Genomic DNA, 26740 nt, shown 5'->3' with positions numbered 1-26740 from the left:
CAATCCGGTGAAGAGTCAGGAAGAAGCAGTTCTTCCATACTTGTTGTACCTGGCTAAAGCAGGTTTGAAGTTTAACTCCATTAAGGTGCATCTAGCTGCTATAACTGCTTATAGGCGATCACCTTCACAAACCTCTTTTTTCCAATTTCCAGCAGTAAAAGATTTCCTGCAAGGTCTGAAAAAGGTGTACCCTCCTGTACGGCCTCCTTCTCCTCCCTGGGAGCTGAACCTAGTACTATCAAAGTTGATGGGCCCACCCTTTGAGCCCATTCATAAAGCTACTTTACAGCATATTTCCTGGAAAGTGGCTTTTTGGTAGCGATTAAGTCAGCCCGTAGGGTGAGCGAAATTCAGGCCCTATGTACTAAAGAACCGTATACAGTGTTTCATTTGAATAGAGTGGTGCTCAGGACGCACCCCTCTTTCCTGCCAAAAGTGGTGTCAGATTTTCATGTCAATCAGTCTATCTCTTTACCCACTTTCTTTCCTAATCCCTCTACTCCAGCTGAGAGGGCTTTACACTCTTTGGACCTGAAAAGGGTTTTAAAGTTCTATCTGGGCAGGTCCAAGTCTATTCGACATTCTGATCAATTGTTTATTAACTACGGATCGATCAGAACTGGCCATGCAGCATCGAAACGTTCCATTTCCAGGTGGATCGTTTCGTGTATCAAACTTGCTTACCAGTTGGCGCAGAAACCTCTGGGGTTTACGCCTAAAGCGCATTCTACTAGAGGTAGAGCGGCCACGGCGGCTTACCTACATGATGTGCCCATGTCTGAGATTTGTAAAGCGGCGACCTGGAGGTCTGTCCATACATTTACCAGACATTACTGTCTAGATTCTGACACGAGAGCAGATACCCAGGTGGGCCAGGCCTCCCTGAGGAATCTGTTTAACAGCTGAGTTATTCGGCTGTTCTGGCTTGGTTGGGTCATGTACTTCTCATTTACCTGCCGGTGGTTGATGGGCTTGCTATTCTATTCAGTGCTTATGACTATTGATGAGGATCCCCTGGAAGAGAAGGATAAGTTACTTACCTGTAATCCTAGTTCTCTTCCAGGGGTATCCTCATCAAAGTCATAAGCAACCCACCCGCCTCCCCAGGTAAATGAGATTTGGTACTATGTCACTCTTGTAGTTGAGCCCTGTCTTCAGGGTTATGCAAAGAACAACTGACCTAACTGTCACCCCTGAGGCATGATGGGAAGCCTGGGGTCATGGCTGCCTTAAAGGCACGGTGCCAGTTTTTGTTGAAAATGGTTTCATTTTCTATGCTATTGTTTTGCAATGCAGCCTGAGGGCTAACAATGTCTATTTACAAGCAATTTTCAGGATTTATGAGTGGTCTACTCATTAAAACACAAAGTTCAAAGGTTATTTGACCTGATGTGTTTTTTCTTTTGCTTCCTTGCTAATTGCAGTGCATGTATATGTGTTTACATTGTTTTTAGCCTCAGTTATGGAGCTGCATTGGTGTGAGAAAAATAATATATGTACATACATATATGTGGAGCGAGATATGTGTTTTTTACATATATATTTTTATATTGTTTCCGGGGTCCCGCACATGGGCGGGAATATTCAGTGCTTATGACTTTGATGAGGATACCCCTGGAAGAGAACTAGGATTACAGGTAAGTAACTTATCCATTTTGCCCATCCTCCTCCAACCAAGCCCCTTGTGCCAACGTAACTAAACCTCTTCGTCTCCTGCGTTTAGAGGTCCAACAGATGCTGCAGAAAGTCTGCTGTCGGCGGAAGCTCAAGCTGTCTGGGAATGGGCGATCCTGCATGGAGTCTCACTAAAAGCGGAGCATCTCCCAGGGAATCTCAATGAGACAGCAGACACACTAAGCAGACTAAAATAATTCAGCCATGAATGGGAACTGGACCAGAGGACTCGTGAGGAGATCTTTCGACTATGGGGCAGACCAGCCATAGATCTCTTTGCCACACCGGAGAACAAGAATGTCGGTTCTGCACAAGTTGGCATCACCATCCAGGATCCTTGGGGAATGCATTTTCGATGTCATGGTCAGGCGCCTTTGTGTAAGCTTTTCCCCCATTCCTTTGATCCAGAGACTGCTCAGAAAGCTAAAGACGGACCCTGCAAAATGATCCTATTCATCTATTAAAGTTTATCTCGCGGCCATCTCTCGCTTCGGAACGACCTCCTCAGGACCTTCGCTCTGGTCATCGAGAATAATTAAACAGTTTATGAGAGGTCTTTTTGGAGACTTCCCACCCGTGAAGCCTCCTCCATCACTGTGGCACCTTTTTCTGGTCTTGACCCAGTTCATAAAACATCCCTTCGAGTCATACATTAAGCGAACTTGAAATTTGGAATGTGGCCCTTCTTCTAGCCTTGAAATCAGCTAGAAGGGTCAGCGAGTTGTAGGCACTCACTATTCAGGAGCCCTTTCTTTAATTCAAGAATGAAACGGTTGTACTCCGTACCAACCCGAAGGTATCTTCGGACTTTCATTTAAATGAACCTGTGATACTTAAAACTTTTTTCCCTCAACCTACGACTCCTCCGGCTGAGAGGTCACTTCACTCATTGGACATTCAGCATCGCCTGAAGTTAAATCTTCAGAGGACTAAGGATTTCAGAAAGTCACCTCAGCTCTTTGTGGCTTACAGCGCCCCTCGGAAAGGATTTCCACTTTTCAAACAAGGGATTGCACGGTGGATTTCCAGCTCTATCCAATATTGTCATCAAGCAGTTGGTAAGCCCCTTGAAGGGAAAGTCTGTGCTCACTCCACGAGGGCGATCTCTTCTTCTACGGCCCTCTTTGCTGGGGTACCTATCCGGGACATCTGCAGAGCGGCGACCTGGAAGAGTACCCATACCTTCAAAAGACATTACTGCTTGGATTCTTCAATGCGCAGCGAAACTGCAGTAGGCCAAGGAGTCCTGAGGAACCTTTTTCAATAAGTGGTGAGCTTTCCCTGTCATCACTCCTTCCTTTTTCTTTATTACTTCTTCACACATTCTTTGATGCATTTGATTGCTTCTTGTTATTTCTGTATGCATATATGGGTATTTGATTCGCATTTGAATTGTGGCGATATCTCTGATTTCGCTATTTAAAAAAGAATAAGGTCTAAACTGTGAGATATGCTATTTCTTTTCTTTCTTTAATCTTATTGATGCGTTATTGATCTCTGTTTAAAGTAATACAGACAAAGAAATGTGCTCATGACTGCTAGCTACTCTGATTCAAGGATGGGAATCTAGGAATGCTCCAATACTGGAGTAAGAAAACAAGTTACTTACCTGCGACATTAGTTCTCCGGTATTGGAAACTTTCATAGATTCACATGCGACCTACCCTCCTCCCCTGGGAAAGCTTGACCTTCTGCATCTTTATGGTTATCCTGTGGCACCAACGGCTACGAAAATCTGGTCTGAGGTTCTCTCAGGAGGGTTCTAGAGGATGAGGCTGTTCTGATTGGTTGCTGATTTTGTTTGGTCTCTTTTGCAAAAAGAGATGGATATGTTAAAAAAACTAGAATGGGCCTAGGCCTAGTTTCTATTTGTAATGGTTTGTATTGCTATATTTATATATATAGCGGGGACTCCCATCTTGGCGACTGGGAATGATTTGAGCACGTGAATCTATGAAAGTTTCTAACACTGGAGAACTAAAGTTACAGGTAAGTACCTTGTTTTCTTTTTGGTTTAGAGCACCCCCTTTAATTAAAAGGTAACATTTGACAATTGTATATTAGTTGTTGATGTGCAAAACACCATCTGCAGAACTGCGATTGTAATGGTTATCCTTCCCTTTCCTGACCTTTTCTTCTCATTCCCAGCTGGTCTAACGTTTTTCCACAGTAATTTGCAACTGTCTTAGTGCCAACATCTTTGTATTTCCTATTAGCTTTTCTTCCTTGCTTTACTCACTGCATGCATTAAAAATTCCTCCTCAGACTTGGTTGTATATAGTCCTGCTATACTGTTTTGTTATGAAAGTGTTTTTGTTCTTGCTACTGGCTGAAGTGGCAGTAGTTATCCTCCTTGTCTTTAATAAAATTATGATTTTCTACTTCATCAGGTGAATATCAAAAATGTTTTTGATTTAATAGATAATTAACACATTACTGATTTCATACACTTAAGTGAGAAATTTTCAAGATGTTTATTTCATAGTAAGCCGCTGTAATTACAAATATACTGGAAATAAATGTTCACTGTACTTGTACCCAATATAATATATACCAGTAGCATTGCTATTAACTAGTTTATGCTTGCGTATCTGCATCCCTAATATTTTGTATGGGCATGGTCTTCTTCCCCAGCGTTTTGAACCAAAAGTAGATGTTCGAAGCACGTGTGGCTGTTGATACACATGCTTAGCTTAATCCTGCCTTTTAGTGTTGGACTCGGATGTGTGCAAGTTGGTTTTCTTCTAAGAAAGTCTTCCGAGACACAAGGTAGTGCGACTCAACCTCTTGCTGGTAATGTGCATGCTCATTGACCCCATTGTTAGATTGTTTTCTTCCACCGTCACATTTGGACATGTGCACTTCGCCGGTTTGACACCGTCGTGCTATAGCTTTCTCGGTATATTACTACTTCCTGTTGATATCACTTTTGACTGCTGTCCTGTTTCATTTCCTCCAGTTCGACATCAACTTCGTTGGGGTGACACACATCGACCATGGCCCCACGTGGGCCTTCACCCTTCGGGGTCCTATTTTCCTCCTTAGGTTTTCTACCAACATCATGTCCATTCAGTAATCAAAAGTACTCCTTTTTAATTTTGTCCTCTGCGTCAAACAAAGTATCCTAGTACCGACCTTTACCAGATGTGTAATTTGTGCACCACCAACCCCCCCCCGACCACGACTAGGTCAGCTGTAAGTCCTGCTGTTTCTTTAGGTCCAAGAGGACTCTTTGTGAACATCTGGCTTGATGTCTCAAGATGTCTCGTAGTGTGGGGGAAACACCAGACCCGAGGACCTCTAGAAAGATCTACAGGCACGAACATCGGCTGCAGAATAACAGACCTTCTCCCACGATAATATCCTCAGATCGGAGATCGAGCTGGAAGATTGCCTTTAGCTCTACTAGCCATTAGAAATGTGCCCCCACCATCTCGTCATTGACCCCAGAAGGCCACTACGAAGGGTTAACAGCCGATTCCGGAGAGATCTAAAACCATTGCCGGCCCACGACTGCCTTCGGGCCATGGTCAGCACCGACCGCCTGTTTTGGATACTCCCAGCCCCAGCTATTCACTAAAAAATCAAAGCTCTATGTTTCGTAGCCAATTCCTGCCTCCGAGCAGAGTCTACATTTAAAGCCAAAACCTTCGGCATCGAAGCAATGCCCAAAACCACCTGCTTCTGAGCCTAAAACTTTAGTACTGGAACCTTTTGCATTAGATGCTAAAGCTTTTTCACCCTCATCAACAGCACATGGGTTGGGCCCTGTGTCACCTGTGCTTCAGAGACTACAGGAGGAAATTGACTCTAGACAGAAACACATCATGATCCACCTTGATACTGGCCCCATAATTGTAAGACATCCCACCTCCACTCCCCTACCCCCACCCCCCCCCCCCCCACACACACACACACACTATGCTGCCGAACCCTCTAAGATACAGCTTTCTTTGAAGAAGGCTTTTGATGTTCCACCCAAACACAGGAAGATGGACAAGGCCACTAGCCCTTGTCATGCCACCACCTACACTGACTCCTCACCATACACCCTTACCATCTGCTTCAATGGCTGCCCTCGCACCTTATTCCCTGGAAGGGTTATTGTATTCTTACATAGCGGGTGGAGATGAGAGGAATTTTTTTTATATCCCACCACAAGATGACCCCTCAGACACATATAACACTGAAGCACCAGCGGATACCGACGCTGATCTGTACCTTGCAAAACCCTCTCCCCCTGATGACACTACCATCTGCCATTATTTGATTGGTAGAGCTGCCACCTTCCATATGGTGCAGTTACGTACAGAGATGCTCAACACAATACTTGCCCATACTCAAAGGTATGCTCAGCCACACCGCAGACCTTTTCAATAACCTGGTAAGATCTAGGGTCATATCTCCAATGGTGAATAAAAAATATAAAATGTAACTTAATTACCCCATATATATAAAAGGACAACTCCCACTATACTGTTTGGTTGTGACAACTGCACGGAAAAGGGCCAATTAACAAACAACGGGTTAGGCAGCTCCACCAGATAAGGTGAGTAAAAAGATTGGCACAGCTGGAGAGAGAGAGAGAGAGAGAGAGAGAGAGAGAGAGAGAGAGTTGCCACCCAATCCGCCAATCACGAGCAGATTATAAAATCTGTTGGTCTCCTCTCTAGATACGATAGGGCTCACTGGGATATAATGAAGGAGATTACCCCATTACCTCCCAGATAACCATAAGAAATGGGTATAACAATTTGCCTCGGAGGGTAAAGTAATGTTTGAGGTATGTGAGCTATAGAGATCTCATGCTTTGCATAGCCTGCCATCTAGTGTTGGGTCCGGATGTTTGCACTTTGTTTATCTACGAATAAGTCTTTTCCAGTCACGTGGTAGGTGACTCCTCCTTTCGATGATAGTGCGCATGGGCACCAACTCCATTGTTAGAGGATGTGAATTGCTGTGCTCTGGTTGGGCACCGTTTCTCGAGTTCCTGTCGATGCACAATCCACTTCCCTTAATGGTATGGTTTCTCGATGGCGTTTCCCATTCTCCGTGTGTCGTTTTCTCTCAAAGGCCTTTGATCAGAAAACTCGTAGAGGGCCGTCCGGCCTACCCGCGCTGGGCTCGCTAGCAGTTGATGGAACGGACTCCATTCAGGCTCTTTCCCGGGTGTTGTGCTAAGTTCCTGCGCACCAACTTGCACGAAGTGTGGAATCTCTGCCTATCCCCGGAACACGACGAAAAAGACTACAACGCGTGTCGTTTCGATCGAAGAAGATGCTCCGTGACCGTCTGGCTCAACGTCAGAAATGCAACATCAAGGCGGCTCCTCACCGAAACTCTTCGGTGAAGATTCCGACAGAGAAGAACCTCACGCTCAAGCAGCCGAAGAAGAATAACATATCTCTGTGTCCGAGGCCGACTCCGACATAGAACAAGAGGAGCAAGTTACACTGGGTCAACGTACCGCGAGTACAGAAACCCCCCTTGCCCCAGCAACACAAGACCAAAAAGGCTCCGGTCCTTCCTCTGCTATTGGGCCAAAGTTGGCACTGAGAAAAAGTTTTGGGCGCTCAAGCCCGGCGCCGAAGCACAAGGAAAAGCCTTCCTGCTCAGGCACGAATCGACCCCATTCTTGTACTGAGCCGAAACCAAAGCATGTCGTTGTCACCATTATTAAAGAGTAAATCTTCTGAACCGAAGAGTTCAGAGCCGGAACCTTTAACGACGAAAACGGCAATAAAGACAAAAAAAGGATTTCTTATTTGAAACCCTAAGTTCCTCTTCGAAAGCTTCTTACACTGCCAATGCTTAAAGGGATGCTTAAGCATACAGATGAGATTTTTTAAGATCCTGTGAGGGCAAGAATCATTACACCCAGGGTGGACACAAAATATAAACCTGCACCTACTGACCCCGTTTACATTAAGAGTCCGCTGTCTTTAGACTCATGTGGTTTCCAACGCTCGCAAGAGGGCTAACTCTCAGTCCACAGGTGAAGCCCCTCCTCCTGATAAAGAGTTGAAATTAATTGATGCCTCAGGCAAAAGAGTAGTGTCACAATCAGCCAGTCATTGGTGCATTGCTAGTGCTCAATCTTTGCTAGCTTGATATGATAATACTTATTCTGATGAGTTAGAAAAGCTCATGCAATTTTTACCAGATAAGCATAAATCAAAGGCTAATTGCCTTATTAAGGAGGGTAAATTAATCACAAACACACTCATCATATGCGCCCTAGACGCAGCAGACACAGCAGCACGCGCAGTAAACACCGGCGTACTGCTACGCAGACATGCTTGGTTGAGAATTTCAGGATTCAAACCTAAGGTGCAAGACTCTATCCTCAACCAACCATTTGACAAGGAACACCTCTTTGGGCCAGTAGTTGACACTTTGCTGGAAAAAATAAAAAAAATACACTGAGGTCGCCAAGTCCATAGGGGCTTGCAGTTATCTTGAAATAGGGAATCCTTTTGTTGCTCCTTTTGTAGGGGTGGCTCCAAGAATATATTCACAGGGAATCCCTCCTCCTCTTACAACGGCAACAACCAATCGCCTTCATAAAGAGGCTATTTTAGAGGTGGCTTTAGAGGAAACAATTGTAAGGTCAGAGGCAACTCAACACGCCCTTCCCCAGAAAACAAGCAGTGACTTCCTTCCGCTACCCCACAATCATTCCACTTCTGTCGGGGGAGGTCTATCTCAATTTCTACCTATCTGGAATACAATCACCTCAAACAAATGGGTTCTACAAATTATCCAATATGGTTACTGCCTGGAATTTAGACACTCCCCCAAACATTCTTCCAAGATCACCCGTAATGTCACAAGAACATCTCACCCTTCTCAAGCAAGAAGTTCTCTCCCTGTTGGACAAAGTAGCTATAGAACCAGTTCAGTTACAATATCAAGGGGCTGGTGTATACTCCCTGTACTTCTTAATTCCTAAAAAGGATGGCTCTCAGGCCTATATTAGATCTCAGAGAACTAAATCTATACATTCAGTTCGACCACTTTTATATGGTAACACTCCAACAAGTGCTCCGCTTCTCCAGCAAGGCGATTTTCTGTCCACTCTGAACTTCAAGGACGCCTATTTCCATATCCCAATACACCCTGTCCACCGCAAATGCCTCAGGTTTGTGGTTGCAGGCCAGCTTTATCAATTAAAGGTCCTCCCATTCGGAGTAACTACCGCACCCAGGGTTTTCACCAAATGCCTGGCAGTAGTCGCTGATCATCTACGAGGACAACACATTCACGTCTTCCCATACTTAGACGACTAGCTTATAAAAGCCAGCTCACAACAACGCTCTCTGTCACACTCACAAAACAGTGCAGTTGCTCCACGATCTTGGATTCACAGTAAATCTGGCTAAGTCACATCTCCAACCATCCAATACACACATTTATTTGGGAGCTACTATAGATGCACAAAAGGCTCTAGTCTACCCCAATCCGACCAGAGTTCGCAATATGCAGACTCTACTCTCTGTTTCAGCCTCAACACTCATTGCCAGCTCGAGTGTTCATGCAGTTACTAGGGATGATGGTCCCTTTTGAAAGACTTCAAATGTGTCCCCTGCAGGAACGCTTAGCACGTCAGGCTCAGGGTCTGGTATCAGATCTAGTGTTGGTAGATGACCTCACCCATCGCTCTCTGCAGTGGTGGAATACACAAAACCTGTCACAAGGGCAGCTCTTCATCGACCCTGTTCCACAGATAGTGCTAACAGCAGACGCGTCTCTGACTAGTTGGGGAGCTCATCTCCAAACACACACAATTCAGGGCATGTGGGGCTTGCGGCAAAAAGAGCTTCACATAAATCATCTAGAGCTGCTAACGATTTTTCTAGTGCTCAAAGCATTTCAACTTCTACTAGTAGGCAAAGCTGTCCTGATTCGTGCAGACAACATGATAGCAATGTACTGCATACAGAAACAGGGGGACACACACTCTCCAACTGTCTCAATGAGCACAGACCATCTGGAGGTGGACCATTCGTCACAAAATATATCTCAAAGCAGAACACCTTCCAGGAGTAAACTGTCAAATTGCGGATCTGCTCAGCAGACAGAAACAACAGATTCACAAGTGGGAAATCCACCCTCAAGTTCTCCTCCCGGTCTTTCAGATGTTGGGGCTTCCAAGACACAGATCTTTTCGCCACGCACCAAAACGCAAAATAGCCAAACTTCGCATCCAGGTATCCACACCACTTGTCCAGAGGCAATGCACTATGGATAAATTTGTCAGGAATATTTGCCTATGCTTTTCTGCCTCTCCCACTCATTCCACTAGTGGTTCGGAAGCTCAGGCTGGCGTCCCTCACACTAATTCTAGTTGCTCCCACATGGGCCTGTCAGCCGTTGTTCACCACCCTGTTGGAATTCTCAGTAGTCCCTCTCCAATCTCCTCACGCAAAGTCGTGGAGAGAAAAGACATCCGGATCCTAGGCATCTCAATCTTGCGATCTGGCACCTGAAGTCTTAGAGTTTGGCTACCTCAATCTCCCGCCAGACTGTATGAACATTATTAAAGAGGCTAGACATCCTACCAGAAGAGCTTGCTATGCCGCAAAATGGAAGTGGTATATCCTATACTGTAATAACAATCAAATCAACCCGTTTGATGCTTTAGTTCAAAACATGATATGCTTTTTTCTTACATCTACAGCGTTCAAACTCCCGCTGCATACCTTCAGAATGGACATTTTTCTCTCTTCAGAGTGCCTGTCATTAAAGCATTTATGGAGGGACTTAACCCTTTTACCGTGGTGCAAATTCCACCATGGTGCGGGCAAAATGAGTGGGCGTGGTTCGGACGACCCCCGGCTGCCCTCCGCACACGCCCACCGTGACGTCGGACGACCGGGGACCGACCGACGCATCGAACCGGTTAATAGTCATTCCTCCAACACATCCACCTGTCTCAGTGTGGAATCTCAACACTGTCCTGACCAGACTCATAGGTCAATCTTTTGAGCCATTGCACAGATGTGAGCTTCAATTTCTCACTTGGAAGGTAGCTTTCCTCATTACTATCACATCACTGAGGAGTGGGTGAGCCTCAGGCACTAACCATAGAAGAATCATTTTTACAAGTACACCAAAACAAAGTGTTTCTTCGGACCAGCCCTAAATTTCTACCAAAGGTCATTTCTGCCTTTCATATCAACCAACCTGTTGAGTTGCCTGTGTTCTTTCCTTAACCAGATTCTGTGGCAGAACTAACGTGCTCTACACACCTTAGATGTGAAAAGAGCATTACTCTACTACATAGAAAGGATAAAATCTTTTCGTTATACCAAACTACTATTTGTGTCTTTTGCTCCACCACATAAAGGCAATCCCATAATAAAAAGCAGGTATTGCATGGTGGATAGTCCAGTGCATTCAAACATGCACTGCAAAAGCAAACCGAACATTAACAATTCCCCCTAGAGCGCACTCCACACGCAAACTAGGGACGTCTATGGCATTTTTAGGAAACATACCCATAGATGACATTTGCAAAGTTGCAACATGGTCTACACCACACACATTCACAAAACACTATTGTGTAGATGTGTTAGCAAGACAGCAAGCTAGGGTGGACCAAGCCATGTTTACGTACACTATTTCAAACAACCACAGGTTAGCCACCTCTTTAGGAGATCACTGCTTTATAGTCTCTGCAAAGCATGTGATCTACAGCTCACATGCTTTGAACGCAGAATGCTACTTACCCAGTATGCATCTGTTCTTGGCATGTAGAGCTGTAGATTCTAATGCGCCCACCTGCTCTCTGGGTACTTATACCTGTTGCAGTGACATCCTACTTAGATATAGATATATATGGACATCTGTTTTTACTACTCTCACTAACTCCATTATAACCCTCTGCGGGAAAACAATCTAACAATGGAGTCGATGCCCATGCGCACTATCACCGAAAAGAGGAGTCGCCTACCTCATGACTGGAAAAGACTTCTACGATGAAAAACAAAGTGCAAACATCCGGACCCAACTCTAGAAGGCAGGCTATGCAAAGCATGTGAATCTACAGATCTACATGCCAAGAACAGATGCATACTGGGTAAGTAGCATTTTCCATCTAATACCAGTATTCACTGTGCTTTCGACGCTGTTGATACTGCAGCTATGGGGATAAATTCTAGTGTATTATTACGCAGACATGCTTAATTTGCTAATCTCAGGGTTTAAACCCGCTGTCCAATAAACTCTCCATGCCCTCCCATTCGATGGGGAACATCTTTTTGGTCCTTAAGTAAATACCCTTCTTGAGAAAACCAAAAAAGATAATGAAACAGATAAGGCAATGAGGGCGATGCAAACCCCGTCTAACTGTGGCTCCTTTTGCAGCTCTTCCTACCATGGAAATTCCAAGACCACCTGTCCAGAGACCTCTACATTATATTATGTGGACAGGATCATCGCCCGGCTCCAGGCGACCCACTTTTCCTCTCCCAACACCCTACCCCCAAGACCTTGATGGTTCAAGCCTTGTCTTCAAAAGGTAGCGCGTTTCCTACAGCTCCACAAGGTAGGGAATCCAAGAAGTTGGACCATCTTTGAAAGAAAATGTTTTCCTCCGCCATCTTAGGGCTGCGGTCGGTAAATACCATATGTCTCTTGAGCCGGTACCAATACTATGTGTGGGACATGGTTGCGCAAGTGCTGCCACAATGCCCGGTTGAGGCCCGGGCTTTACTCCCCCGTTGCCTTTGCAGAGGGTCGAGATGTAGCAAAGTTCACCATCAGGTGTGGACTGGACACCGCTGACTCACTAGGCAGGACTGTTTCAACTTCAGTAGCTCTCAGATGCTAAACCTGACTGAGAACATCTAGCTTTCCGGGTTAGTCCAATCTACTCTTTTGGACATGGCCGTCGCCTGTTTGCTCACAAGGCAGCCAACTCACTTGAATGTTTTAAGGACTAAGGCTACGTGCCAGTCCTTGGGCCTCGCAGTGTCCTCTCGTCCCTTGCAGTCTGCTTTTCGCCCCGTTCGTGGCTACAGAAGGGGTGCCCCACCACTTTTCAACCAGAGTGGAACGCAAACCACCCAGCCTCTGCGCGTCCGAGGACGTGGGACCCAGCGTCGTGGGGCCAGAGGGCAGTCCAGTCCAACACAGCCCTCTCTGCGGCAGCCTCCAAACCTTCCTAGTCTGACCCTTCAGGGCCACCAAAGACCAGTGGGCAGCAGGATTTTCCATCCCCTTAAGATGGCCTTACCAGCGCCCCTCGGGTGTTCAAGAAAGTGATGGCGGTGATCGCAGCTCATCTGCGCAGATCAGGGTTTCCAGTTTTCCCCTATCTGGAAGACTGGCTGTTAAAGGCAAGTTCGCCCCAGGCTGTCGTCTCCCACCTCCAGACTACAGCAGACCTCCTGCATTCGCTGGGGTTAACCATCAACATGCCACGGTCACACCTGCTTGAATGAAATGGAATCCAGTATCTATACTGCGCACAATTACCAGAGGGTGTCAAGGCGCTGGGGGCCGTTAACGAAGATTTGGCGAGCTATTGCCCAGAGTCACATGGTGCTGGGCCAACCTGCCACCGGCACTGGGGATCGAATCGTGAACCCTGTGGTCTGGAGTCAGGCACCCTGGCCGCTGCACCACACCTCTTCTACTCTCAGAAGCTCCTTTTCATTGGAGTGGTTCTGGACACAGCACAGTTTCGGGCCTAACCTCCTGAGCAGTGAGTCCGGGATATTCGGGCTATAATACCGATGGTTCAGCCGTTATCCTGGGTTTTGGTGAGAATGAGGCTGCTGGGCCTCCTGCCTCTTGCTGGTGGATCATTCCAGATGGCATAAGCGGGCTCTGGAGTAGGACCTGCAATTCCAGTGGGTGCAGCATCAGGGCAATCTTTCCAATTGCATCTAGATCTCGGAGGGCACTGCACACCAACTGCAGTGGTGGCTTTCAAACCAGGATTGGGTTGCCGGCAGATCCTTCTCCCTTCCCCAACCAGTGTTCACAGTAGTAACAGATGCGCCACTTCTTGAATGGAGCAGACACATGGGAGAGGCGAAGATCAGAGGCCTCTGGTCTCCGGCAGAGTCCCAGCTCCATATCAACCTTCTGGAGCTGCGGAAGATCCATCTCGCATTGAAGGCATTCCTTCCTTCTGTCCGAGGAAGAGTAGTGCAGGTGTTCACAGACGATAACACCGCCATGTGGTGCTGCTGTGGTGGGGTGGGGTCGTGGATCCTATTTCAAGAGGCTCTCCGCCTCTCAACATGGCTGGAACATCACGGCATGTCCCTGGTGGTTAAACACCTGGCAGATTCTCTGAACGCCAGGGGGGACGAACTCGGCCTCAGATTCGTGATGAATCACAAATGACATATTCACTTGGAGGTGGTGCAAGGTCTCTTTCGTCAGTGGGGGAGCCTTGGTTAGATCTGTTCGCCACCGAAGAGATCTCACAATGTCAGCAGTTCTGCGCGGCACTCGCCCAGCGAAGCTTTTCGTCACAAGTGGAGCCGCGGTCTTCTATATGCTTTTCCGCCTATACCACTTCTACCCAGAGTGCTGAAAAAGATCAAGCACGACCGGGCCCAAGTAATTCTTGTTGCGCCAGACTGGGCATGTAGAGTCTGGTATCCCGAGCTCTTACATATGGCTATAGATCCTCTGATCAGGCTTCAGGAGGTTCTTCTGTCGCAGCAGACGGGATGGGTCCTCCACCCAAACCTGTCCAGCCTCCACCTCCTTGCGTAGAGATTGTGTGGTGACATTTGACAGCCTTCAACCTTCCTCCCGAAGTCTGTAATGTAATCTTGGGAGCCAGGCGCCCCTCCACTAAAACAGTATACGCCTGTAGGTGGAAGAAATTTGTGGTATGGTGTGCAGCACAGGCTGTAGATACCCTTTTCTGAGGTTCTCCTCTTCCTTCTTTCTTTAGCCCAGCAAGGATCTGCTCTGAGCACTCTTAAAGGCTATCTTTTGTCCATTTCCGCCTTTCTTCGGCTGCCTGATCAGCCTTCTCGTTTCAAGTCCCCTATTGTAAACTGTTTTTTTAAGGACATCACTCGCCTCTTTCCTGATGTTCCTTTCGTGATGCCCCAGTGGGACTTGAATCTGGTCTTAATCTACCTTTGTGCACTCCCTTTGAGCTGCTATATAATTGCCATCTCAGGCTCTTGACTCTTAAAACTGCCTTTCCGGTTGCCCTCCGCTCTGCTGACAGGGTGAGTTAGCTCTGAGCTCTTTCATCTAAGCCTCTTTTCCTTGCAGTCCATCTGGACATGGTTGTACTCCGCACAAGACCTTTTTTTTAAAGAACCTTTATTGTAATAGTACGGAGATACAAACATGGGCCTACAACCAGTCCGGCCGGCCGCTATTCAAATCGATTAAAAAATTAATGTAGTATAAAAACATACAGCGGTCCGGAGTTCAAAAGCTGAGTAGCATCCAAGATAGATCATATAATTAAAGTACCATGCGATAATAAGGATCTGAGACGGTTCATTTTGTAATAACGAAAAATAAAATGAAAATCAATGTCGCATAATCACACACCCCTAATACAGCTAACTAAAAGCAAAAGATTTTACACCAGTGATGTACATAGATGAAAGAGACTGGGGAGGGGGTATATGAGTCAGGATAGATGCAATAAACACTAAGCAATCATGGCGAACTAGCCCCATCCCTCAAGGCGAAACACAATATGGGAGACATGGAAGACGAAGACATCGAAAAAGGAAAAGGGCAAAGGGCCATAGAAACAAAGATAGAACAAAATAACAAACCCATCCCCCAACCCTGCACCCCTGCAAAAGGCTACGGCCTACCCCCCCAGCAGCGTGCCTGTCGCCCTAAATAAGAGACCCGAAATACAGAGAAGAAAAAGAGAAAAAGAGAAAGAAAGAATACAGGAGAAGGGCCCTCGATCTGGTCATCCGGCCCCTCCCACCTCCGCGTGCGAAAATCGTATAAACAGTAATGGTAGAAGAAGTACAGGTAGCAGCAATCACGTATAACGCAATCAACCAGCCATGAGTCCCTCCATGTTCCAAGCGAATTCACCCCTGGCCTCGTTTGTCAATAGTACCATCCCTCAAACGGGATACAAGGCAGTGCAAAGGGTCCGATTACACCGGGAGGGTCAGGCAGTGTCGCCGCTCCATAGGACCCCAGCCACCGAAATTTCGCCGATGATGCATGGCGGAAGTCTGATTGGAACAATGTCAACACCGCCAACAGTCTCGAGTCCGAACACAGTCCCGCCAGACACGGAAAGGGAAACACACGATACGGGAAGCGCCAAAACCCCGACGGGGCCGCCCAAGCCGTGTATCGATGCTGTTCCCCCACTTGCCGAGCAGAGAAAGGCCCCGGTGAGACAATCACATGCACCACAGGTGCATCTACAGTAAGCTCATGAACCAAATCCATCCACGTCTCTAAGAATGTAGACTCATCCGGGGAATACGTCGATGAAGCAGAGGCAGACACATCGGCGCCTCCTTGAGAGCGATCCGTGCCGTTACAAGATGGCGGGACAACAATGGCGGCCATCCTTCGTCCCAAATCTCGGGCCTCCCGGATCAGGGCTGTCTGCAGGGTTGTTAGTGCAGCCAGTATATGTGTGGGCGTGGGCGTTTTCTCGCATAGTCGGACCCCAGGATTCTCTTGTGCACCGGTTTCTCTGCCCGGGTGAGGGGTGCACGGGAAAGTATCATCCGCCATTTCAGCCGTCACGTTCTCTTTCTCCTCCACCGCTCCTCAGGATCGGGTCCGACCCCCGGAATCAGCAGGATTCACAGCGGGATCTCAATAGTCAGGACAGGCAGCAGAAAGGAGAGTCACCAAAAGGCTAAACAAGCTCCCCGCTGCCCGGGAGTCACCCACCGGTTCCCAGGGAGGGCTGTTAACATAACCGGGTATCACACCGAAGGGGAAATGGGCCTCGTGGACTCCCTCCGTCCCAGCTATTTCGCACCTCCCACAGGGCAACCCACTATTGGGAGTGGGTTGATATCATCTCTTCCGGCTCGCAGATCTCAGGTTCTCTCTGACCGGCTTCCCATCGCAACCAGAGGCCGCTGGTGGTGCAATCACGGCCGGACACTCCCCCCACTCTAGATCCCGGTCTCAGCACCTCGAAGGCCGCCAAATAGACGGGGACAGTTCTTCGGGTCTACTGCGCGGTGGAGCCTCAAAAGCAGATGTTAAGTGAATGCTTTCCTTCACCTACTTAAATTAGCAAATACTGCTCAGGTTTATCGCCAGGATATATGTGTGGGGCGGGAGGGCTCACGGAGCCAAGCGGTTATGCAGCCATCCCGATCGCCATCTTGGCTCCTCCCCTCCCGCACAAGACCTTTATTCCTTCCCAAAGTGGTAACCTCTTTCCACATAGGTCAGACCATCACTTTGCCCACCTTCTTTCCGCCCCCGCATTAATCCAAGAAGGAGAGACTCCACCGTCTGGATCCAAAACGTACGTTATTGTTATATCTTGATCGCACATAACAATTCTGGGTTGATGATCCACTCTTTGTGGGCTATGCGGGTGCGAAGAAAGGTTAAGCAGTTCAAAAACGAACCATCTCTTGATGGGTCGTTCTTTGCTTGCTATTCCTTGGCGAAAAATGAACCTCCGGTAGGCCTGCACACCCAGACCACCAGGGTGACGGCAGCCACTACCGTTTTGGGACGTGGAGTCCCCCTCAGTGACATCTGTTGGGCAGCCACGTGGGCATCACTTCACATGTTCACCAAGCATTACTGCCTGGATAGTCAAGTCAGGAGAGACAGCTTCTTTGGCTGTACGGTTCTTCAGGACTTTCTAGTGTGAACTTGGTTTGCAGACCCACCTCCTGGGTTGGTATTGCTGAGGTATTGATTCTAAGCTAAGGAATCTACAACTGTCTCTTTCAGATGAGCAAGCTACTTACCTTCGGTAACTATCTCTGTGAGAGACATATATTAGTCATAGATTCCTTACAGCCCCACCCATCGTCCCCGTTCTGTGAACTGACTACTAGGGAAAGGGACTCTCCTTCAGGGCCCTAGATTTGTGCACCAGTTGTCAGTGTCTTGCATGGCTATGCGCTTCTGGCCTGGAAAGTAGACTACAAAAAACTACGGACGCAAAGTCGACTGACGCGCAGGGGTACTGCTAAGAAAATATAGAATTTTGTTTTTCACTATTGAAAGGCTATCCCATAAGATAGAATTTGAGTTTATTTATAACATCTTATAAATATAACTTCTGAATGGGACAAGATAGGAAGGTGGAGCTTAGTATGCCTAAACTCTGAATATAAAGATGCATCTTTTAATAAGGATGATTTTTACATGTGTTGGAAAAAACACTTTAAGAAAGTAGGTATTTTCTTGTTTAACCATCCTGTGTCCCTCTGCTGGTTTGTGGATTGATGTCTGGCTTTGGAGTAACAGGGGCTGGAGATGTGGATTCAATATAGACAGACAATGGGGGGGTTGAGGTGTGTCCTGCCTTTCCTGGATGGGGCTGGGCTAAATAGTACTGGTCTGTATTTAGAGTAGGGGGAGGACATTTCCTTTCACCTTAAAGGGCCTGGTCTGCCTTACACAATGCTGTCTCCTCCTCCTGCTGGGAAGCTGGACCTGAGAGGACAGTACTGGTTTTGACTGAGCACAGAGCCTCTCTGCCACAAGATAACAAAGGAAAATGTTGTATACATATTGGGGCCCAGACCCCAGGACTTTAGAATACTTCTGGACTCAAGAGGATTCTCTGCCAAGGAGAAAAGCTGGTAAAACTGAAGGCAAAGTACTGCCCCATTGCTATGTGTTGTCTGAGGCTGGCCTGCAGTGGCTGTTTCTGCCAAGGAGAAGACAAAGACTTTGCGGAGTACCCTGCTTGAAGATCTCCAAGGGCTTGAAGTAGAGCTTGTTTCCTGTTCTGAAGTCTCAAGGCCACAAAGACTTCACCACCTGCTCCCCTGAACTTCTTTGCTGCGTTCTGACCTGCCAGGAGGTACCTGTTGCTAAGCTGGGCCTCTAGAGGTTGTTCCTGCTGCTGGAAGATGAAAAAGAGATGCAACCACGAGAAGCATGGCTCATCCACACCAGTTTCTGATGCATCGCTGCTGTGAAACAGACGCAGCATCTGCCCATGGCTGGAGAAATCGCCACAAGCCGAATTCCGTGTACCAATCTCCAATGTCCGAGATCACTTCACCAAATCCGAAGCAGGACCTGCTATGTGGCTGCAAAAACAAATGCATCGTGGGACCGCGGCTAGAGAGACCAAGGCAGCACTGTTGTCACTGCATCGAGAACTGACACATCCCAGATCCCCACACATCGCACAGGGGCATTTTGTCTACAAGGGCACCGGGGCTCCAGTAAGAAACTGACGCATCACCTCCTCGCACAGCAAGAAACCAACACATTAACCTTCCCTGGAGTAAGGAACCGATGCATCACCTTCCCCTGCAGCTGTTTTTGATAAAGATTTTGACGCATCTAAGATACTTTGGGTTGAAATTGTTGCCTCCATAGTTTGCTATGGATAGAACAGTTTTTACCTTCTAAGAAGTACTGTATTGTGGATTTTTGTCGTTTTGGTTTAGATAAAGATTACTTATTTTCCTAAACTGGTGTGGTGTCCCTTTCGAGTGTTTTCAGTGTATTACTGTATGTGTGCACAAATGCTTTACACACTGCCTCCATGATAAGCCTGTCTGCTCGTGTCAAGTTACTAAGGATGTGAGCCGGGGTTATTTTAGAAGTGTATCCCCCTTACCCTAACTAGGAAGAAGGGTCTCTACTTGGACAAAGGTGCAATCCATTTCCAACCAGAGACTTCCATTTCAAACACCTACCATGCGGAAAACAATTTAACAATGGAGTCAATACGGTGCTCATTACTAAGAGGAGAGAGGAGTCACACTACTTACTGACTCAAAAGACTTTCTTTGAAGACAAACCACTTGCCCACATCCAAGCCCACACTAGATGGCAGATTCTTACTTGGTAAGTAAAAATTTTCCTTTTGATAGCTTTTCAATGTATAGAAGTTCTATTCTCCTGAGTACGTGAATGAAAGTTAATTCCCTTGCTTAGATTCCTATTTTTTTTAAATATCTATATAATTTGTTTTCAGCATCCGTTCCTGATGAAGAGAGTTCAGTTTCAGATAACCAACCATTCCCTTCTCTTCAAATGGTAAGTGTTCCGGAAAGATAAGATAATATAAACTTTATTTGCAGTCATAAAATTTTGGTGCGCTGCCATAAAGATTATTTGTATTTTTTCCTTTTTGCACACATGAACAACAGTTTCATCACTCTGTTGGAATGTTGTTTTGTGATATAATATTGGTCTGAATTTTAAAACTTACTGAGGCTGACTTGTGGAAAACTGTCAACATTTTATTGCACTTATAGTGACCACATCTGTGACAGGTGTGCACGTGTCGGTCTTATAGGAGGGACCACAAATGACACAACCACACAGACTGGAGCATAAAATTAGAAAGTAGGTCAATAGGGATGGAGCCGATGCCCATGCGCACTGTAGTCCAGGGGAGGAGCCACCTATCTCGTGATACTTCGAAGACTCTTCCAGGACAACAATGTGCAATCATCCGGACCCAACACTAGGCGGCGATCTATGCACTAGATATGAATGTTAGCAGCCCTACATGCCAAGAACAGATGCATACTGGTAAGTAGCATATTCATTTGCGCTCTTGAAGCACCATATTTAAGGAACTGCAACAAGCAGTTCGCCATAAAAACACTTACTGAATGAGTAACTTATCAGAAAGTGAATTTCATAAATTATTCATCAGCAATGAGTGTACGTCTGAGTTATTTAATAAAGACCCATTATATCACTTAATATCTGAAAGAGACACGTTCGTATTAGATTCCTTACCTTAGAATATCCCCAGGCGTCAGACTGGATCCGGAAATTTTTGCGTAGCAGTACCCTTGCGCGTCGGTAGGCGTCGTCTGCGGCTCCGCGTCCGTCGTCGGCGCCGTGATGACGTCGTCGGAGTACTTAGACGCCGCCTCCGCGTGCTGACGTCAGTTCTTCTTTTTTCCGCTCCAGCAAGCGCAGATCTGGAAAAAGCAGTAACCCTAGTCATTTTTTGACTGACTTTTTTGATCGGTTTTGATCATTTCTCGAAGTCTTTCGACTCCGATCGGTGCCGTAGGGATGCCCGGCTTTAAGCACTGCGAGGATTGCGACCGCCTGATGTCGGTCACGCATCCTCACCACCTGTGTTTAACTTGTCTAGGCGTCGATCACGACGACCAGGCCTGCTCCGACTGCCGGGCCCTCTCTTCAAAAGCCAGACGGGAGCGGTCCCGCAGGCGACTCGAACTCCGGCAGTCGGTCCCGCGCCGCGAGAGGTCTCGGTCCCATGGGAGGTCGAGGGACAGGTCGCGGGCTCGGAGCCACCACAGCTCCGAGAGTAGGCCGCACTCCTCCGGGTCGCAGTCGTCGTCAGGTAAGAAGCACAAGAAGTCCAAGCGGCGTCATCGCTCTTCGGACTCCCCCCGACGCTCGCGCGATGCGGCCGGGGGTTCGGGTCACACCACCCACGCGGCTCCGTCGGAGTCGCGGGCGCCGCGTCCAGCCCCTTACCCTCCGGTCCCTGGAGTCGCGGGCGCCGCGTCCAGCCCCTTACCCTCCGGTCCCTGGGCTAAACGCGACGCAGGAGGAGATCGAGCGCTTCCTCATGGCCATGAGGAAACTCTCTCCTCCGACGGGCTCCGCGGCGCCTTTGGGCCAAGCGGACCCGTCTGGGACCCCTAGCGGGTCGGGGGGTTCGCCCCCGACACCGTCGGGTGCTGCGGCCCCGACGCCGCCGGTGCCTTCGTGGCTCGGCGCCGCAGGTTCCCGTTTTCCCGCCGGCGCCTTCGGGCCCGGCGCTGAGGGGTTCAGTTGTCCCGGCGCCGCAGGACGCCGCTGGACCTCCTTCGGGATCTGGTTCGTCGCCGGTGGACCTTACGACCTCCCCGGCGTTGGACCCTCAGGTGTCGCCTCCGGCGCCGTCCTCGGGCGGCGCCGTCCCCGGTTCCACCTTCGTTCCTTTTCTGGCGCCGGGACGGCCACGATGGGCGCCGCTCCAGACGTCGTTTGGAGAGTTTCACTTCTATGAACAGGCCCCATTAGTTGAGAACCCTGAGTTTCAGGAGATGGGTGGTGAAGAGGACTGGGAGGGGTCTGAGGACCCTCTGACCAGAGAGTGTCAGTCTCATGAGGACTGGGCAGGAGACCTTGGGGAGGCCAGTGGCCTGGACACCTCTCCAGACACTGGTTTTGTCTCCCCTCCTACCGTGGCTTCGGAGGAGGGGGCAACCTATAGTGTGGTGCTGATGAGGGCGGCCAAGGCCTTGGGCCTTGAGCTCCCCGTCGCGGCCGTGGGGACTAATCTCCTCACTGAGGTCCTTAAACCACAGTCAAGCTCGGCCGAGCCTCTGCTGCCCTTTAATGAGGCCTTGACCAACGTTCTTCTGGGCACTTGGTCCAAGCCCGCTACGGGTTCGCCCGTAGATAAGAACGTGGCCAGATGCCACCGCCCAGCCCCGGGCTACCCATGTTTCCTGTCCACCCACCCCACCCCCGAGAGCCTGGTCATCCAGTCCTCCAATTCCCAGACCGCGTTCCCGTCGGCCCCGCCGGACAGGGAATCCAAGAGGTATGAGCAGTATGGTAAAAAGATCTTCTCATCCCTTAGTCTGGGTCTGCGGTCTTCCAACACTGCATGCCTCTTGGGCTGTTACACCCACTCTCTGTGGGATACGGTCACGGAAGTGCTGCCAGAGTGTCCGTTGGAGGTACGGGCCAAACTCGGCCAAGCCCTTGTGGAGGGCCGGGATGCAGCCAAATATTCCATCCGGTGTGGGCTGGATACCACCGACTCGCTAGGTAGAGCGATGGCAACGATGGTGGCGGTCAGACGCCACGCCTGGCTGAGGTCCGCCAACTTCTCAGCAGATGTCCAGAACACGCTCATGGACATGCCGCTCGATGGCCGTCGCCTCTTTGGCGACAAAGCAGACCGTGCGCTTGAGCGCTTTAAGGACTCCAGGGCTACGGCCAAGTCCTTGGGCCTCTCGGCCCCGCGCCAGCAATCGGCAGCTTTTCACCCCTTTCGTGGCCCCGGAAGGGGTGCGCCCACACGTGCCGCCAGCCACACTCCGCAGGGCAATACCCAACGCGGTGGCGGCCTTGGGAACCGCCGTCCGGGCGGTCGGGGGCAATGGCGAGGTCAGTCCACACCTTCCCCCGCAGCATCCGCCTCAAAACCCTCCTAGTCCGTGCTTTCAGGCCCATGTGACGCCAGTGGGGGGCAGGGTTCGCCATCACCACCTCCACTGGCGCACCGTCACTTCGGACAGGTGGGTGCTGCAGATCGTCCGAAGGGGCTACTCCCTCCCCTTCAAGACGACTCCTCCAGCCCCCTTCAAGACGACTCCTCCAGCCATGCCACCGCAGAACCACCATGTGTCGGGGGATCATTTGCGACTTCTGCAGGAGGAAGTTACGGCCCTCTTGGCCAAGGGGGCCATCGAGCGCGTTCCTGGGCCAGAAGTAGGGTGTGGTTGCTACTCCCACTACTTTCTGGTACCCAAGAAGGGCAAAGGGGGCCTACGCCCTATCTTGGACCTACGGAACGTCAACGGCTTCCTCCGGAAGGAGAAGTTCAAAATGCTGACACTGGCTCAGGTCCTAGCTGCCCTGGACCCAGGAGACTGGATGGTAGCGTTGGACTTGCGGGACGCTTATTTCCACATCCCCGTCCTGCCGGCGCTACCTGCGGTTCACGGTTAGCCACAAGCACTTTCTGTATACCGTGCTCCCCTTCGGCCTTACCAGCGCCCCACGGGTGTTCACAAAGGTGATGGCGGTGGTCGCAGCTCATCTGCGCAGGTTAGGGGTTTCAGTCTTCCCCTACCTCGACGACTGGTTGTTGAAGGCGGGCTCGCCCCAGTCAGTCGTCAGCCACCTCCAGACTACGGCAGATCTCCTGCACCAGCTGGGGTTCTCCACCAATGTGCCAAAGTCACACCTGTGCCCCTCTCAGAAGCTCCTCTTCATCGGAGCGATTCTAGACTCGGCGCGGTTTCGGGTTTATCCACCCGAACAGCGGGTCCGGGATATTCAGGCTCTGATTCCCATCTTTCAGCCGTTGTCCCGGGTCTCGGTCAGGTTGACGCTGCGGCTTCTGGGGCTGATGGCCTCCTGCATCCTTCTGGTGCATCACGCCAGGTGGCGGATGCGGGCTCTGCAGTGGGACCTGAAGTTTCAGTGGGCCCAGCATCAGGGCAACCTGTCCGACCACGTCCTGATCTCGGAGGGCACTGCGAGACAGCTGCAGTGGTGGCTCAAGAACCGCGATTGGGTCAGCGGCAGATCCCTCTCCCTTCCCCAACCGGAGCACGTAGTTGTGACGGACGCGTCCCTCCAGGGCTGGGGAGGCCACATGGGAGAGGTGGAGATCAAAGGCCTCTGGTCTCCGGCGGAGGCCCGGCTCCACATCAACCTGTTGGAGTTACGGGCGATTCATCTAGCACTGAACCCATTCCTCCCCTCTGTCCGGGGGAGTGTAGTGCAGGTGTTCACGGACAACACCACCGCCATGTGGTACTGCAACAAACAGGGCGGGGTGGGGTCGTGGACCCTGTGAGAAGTTGGCCTGATATATAGTGCTCACTATTCTAGTGATCACTCTGTATCATTCCAAACAACCCTTATTGATGATTGGTTGTAAGTCAACCTTATTAGACCAGCTATCCTAGTAGCGTGGACAAGAGCAGTCTTTAGGCTAAACTTTAGAGGGCGTTAAGCCAGCTGTTTTACCATCACATATACCCCTTGAACACCAAGTGAAAGGACACCACACAAGTTGTTCTAAAAATAAAGGATATTTATTAATAACAAGACTACCCTGAGCCCTTTGTGAGTCAGGGAGCTAGGCACAATACAAAACTCTTACGAAAATACTGCAAGTTGCACAAATAACGCAAATGCCCGAGGGGCACGAAAAACCATATACTCTAAAAGTGGAATGCGAAATACTAGCAGGTAAGTAACACGATCCAGAGGCTTCAGGTCCGCTAGGACTACCTTACTGAACCCTCAGGTTAGGAGCAGGAGGCCTAGGGAACCCGGGTGCAAAGTGGGAACTCTTACGCGGGATGCGGGACAAAGTCTATGGATGCTAGTATTTCTAAAGTTACTGTTTCCGGACGAATCCGACTAGGTAGACTAAAAACGAAAAAGGATCTGGACACTAGGACAGTGAACCTGTGCTGGAGCACCGAAATGCTCGGGTTACCTAGCCCAGGGGCTGCGGCTGCATAGGGTTCAAATGACGTCGGGAATCCTCGTTGTAGTCTATGGAGCCTGAAAGAAGATGTTGCTGGCAGGCGACCAGTGAAGATGTTTGGTGTGATCCAAGGCTGGATCAGTGAAGAAGACGACCTGAAAGCAGAGGGGACTCAGTTCTCAATCACTAGCCAGTGATTGTGTGGGCACCAGGATGGCACCGGATGAAGTCACCGCGATCAGGTGAGTGGGTGACGCTGGACTCTGCAGCCACACGGGCCAGGAGGCGTTGTCGGTGTCCAGGCTGGAAGTGCGAGCTGTCCCACGATAGTGTCTGCTGTCGGCAATGCTGGATCCAGGATTGGAGCAACAAGCCTTGGCAAAGGCAAGCCCACGCGGTTGAGTCAAAATGGCGTCTTGAGTGGACCAGGAGGGTCCAGGGCACTTCTTGTTGAACAAGGAGCAAGGGCCAGTCTAGAGGACCTAGACCAGCGGTGAAAACGTTGTGGTACGTCGTCAGGAGGGCCACTAGCCGACGGGCAAGTGACCGGACAACGTGGCAAACAGCAAGGCAGCAGAAGGGCCCCACGCAGATCTCGTGGATGCTGGGGGGCTGGACTTCGGTGCTGGAGCTGCTGAGGGTTGAGGCTTCTCAAACCCCAGTGCACCCACTCGAGGATCCCTCGGCGGTCGTGCTGGTTAAGCGTCGTGCAGGTCTTGAAGATAGCCGGTCCCTCGTGTCTCGTCGCACCCACTAATCTCAGCTGGGCTGATGATGCAGGTAGAGGTCAGAGATGGCAGGGAATCCGGGTCTCGTCGAGCTGGGCAGTCTTGATCCGGAGGATGGACGTGCAGCAAACCGCTAGCGCTTAGATGGTGCCTGCTGGTGCAGGGTGGCTACTCCTTAGCCACAAGGGAGAGTCTTCAGAGAATGACAAGAGTTCCTTTCGTGGAAAGTAGTTCAAGTTTCAAGATTATCCAATTTGGGAAGGGTGCCCGCTCCTACCTTTATTCTAAGAAAAGGGGCTGGCACGCGACTAGGTCCTGCCCATGGGTGGGACCAGGAGGGGGGTGGTTACACCCCTCTCCTTTGTCCGGTTTCTCCCCAGCTTAGGGGCTGGTGTGCCCCTGGAACTGGTTTGAGCCGGCATATGCACAGTGAGCACCGGGGTGCCACTTGCAGTCACCTTCCTCTCAGCCCTGCCTACCTGGGATACACAAAATCCTGTCTGGTATGGTGCTGGCACCGCCCCTGACAGGAAACCCTTTGTCCAGGCCTCCCTCGCTGGAAGGACTCCAAGCAGCAGGAGGTCAGACTCGTGTCTCAGTGGCAGCATCCATTTTGTGATGCTGAGGCTTGAGTTAACTTTTAACCGGGGTTTACAGTTACATACATGTCGTGTCCCTCTTGAAGGGTGGAATGCTACCCCCGTCACCAGAATTGGCGAGGGGGTAGTATTCCAATTCGTATGACACCTTACTCGACATGTTTTGATAATGTTATACCAGAGTTAGCATTTAACCGCGAGGATTATAATGCACTTAAGAGTATATGGTATAGCGTTATCATGGAACAGCTATTAGGACTTGGTTCAGCAAGCTGCAAACGGGCTCAGCTCATGCCAGAGCACCATCTCACACAATTCCAAGCACTCTGCCTTCAGGATTTATAAGGCCTTCCATAGGAGTGACTGATAGGAATATATGTGTCCATTTTAGGTTTAGATATAGGAAACTATATCTAAAGCAAAGGGTGATT

General features: G+C 49.4%; 1 protein-coding gene across 3 annotated transcripts in view; it reads left to right on the top strand.

Annotated features, from left to right (window-relative positions):
• The window catches only part of GPCPD1 (glycerophosphocholine phosphodiesterase 1), a 733645-nt gene that overhangs the window by 513716 nt on the left and 193189 nt on the right, over positions 1–26740 (top strand). For all 3 annotated transcript variants that reach the window (XM_078649507.1, XM_078649508.1, XM_078649506.1), the window contains one exon: positions 19799–19860. In XM_078649507.1, the coding sequence (XP_078505633.1) occupies positions 19799–19860 (62 nt within the window). The remainder of the gene's footprint in view (positions 1–19798; positions 19861–26740) is intronic.

The sequence above is a fragment of the Lissotriton helveticus genome, chromosome 6 (assembly GCF_964261635.1).
Source record: "Lissotriton helveticus chromosome 6, aLisHel1.1, whole genome shotgun sequence".
NCBI classification, from domain to species: domain Eukaryota; kingdom Metazoa; phylum Chordata; class Amphibia; order Caudata; family Salamandridae; genus Lissotriton; species Lissotriton helveticus.
The sequence above is the reverse complement of the archived record's forward strand: the minus strand, read 5'-3'. Positions and strand labels throughout refer to the sequence as shown.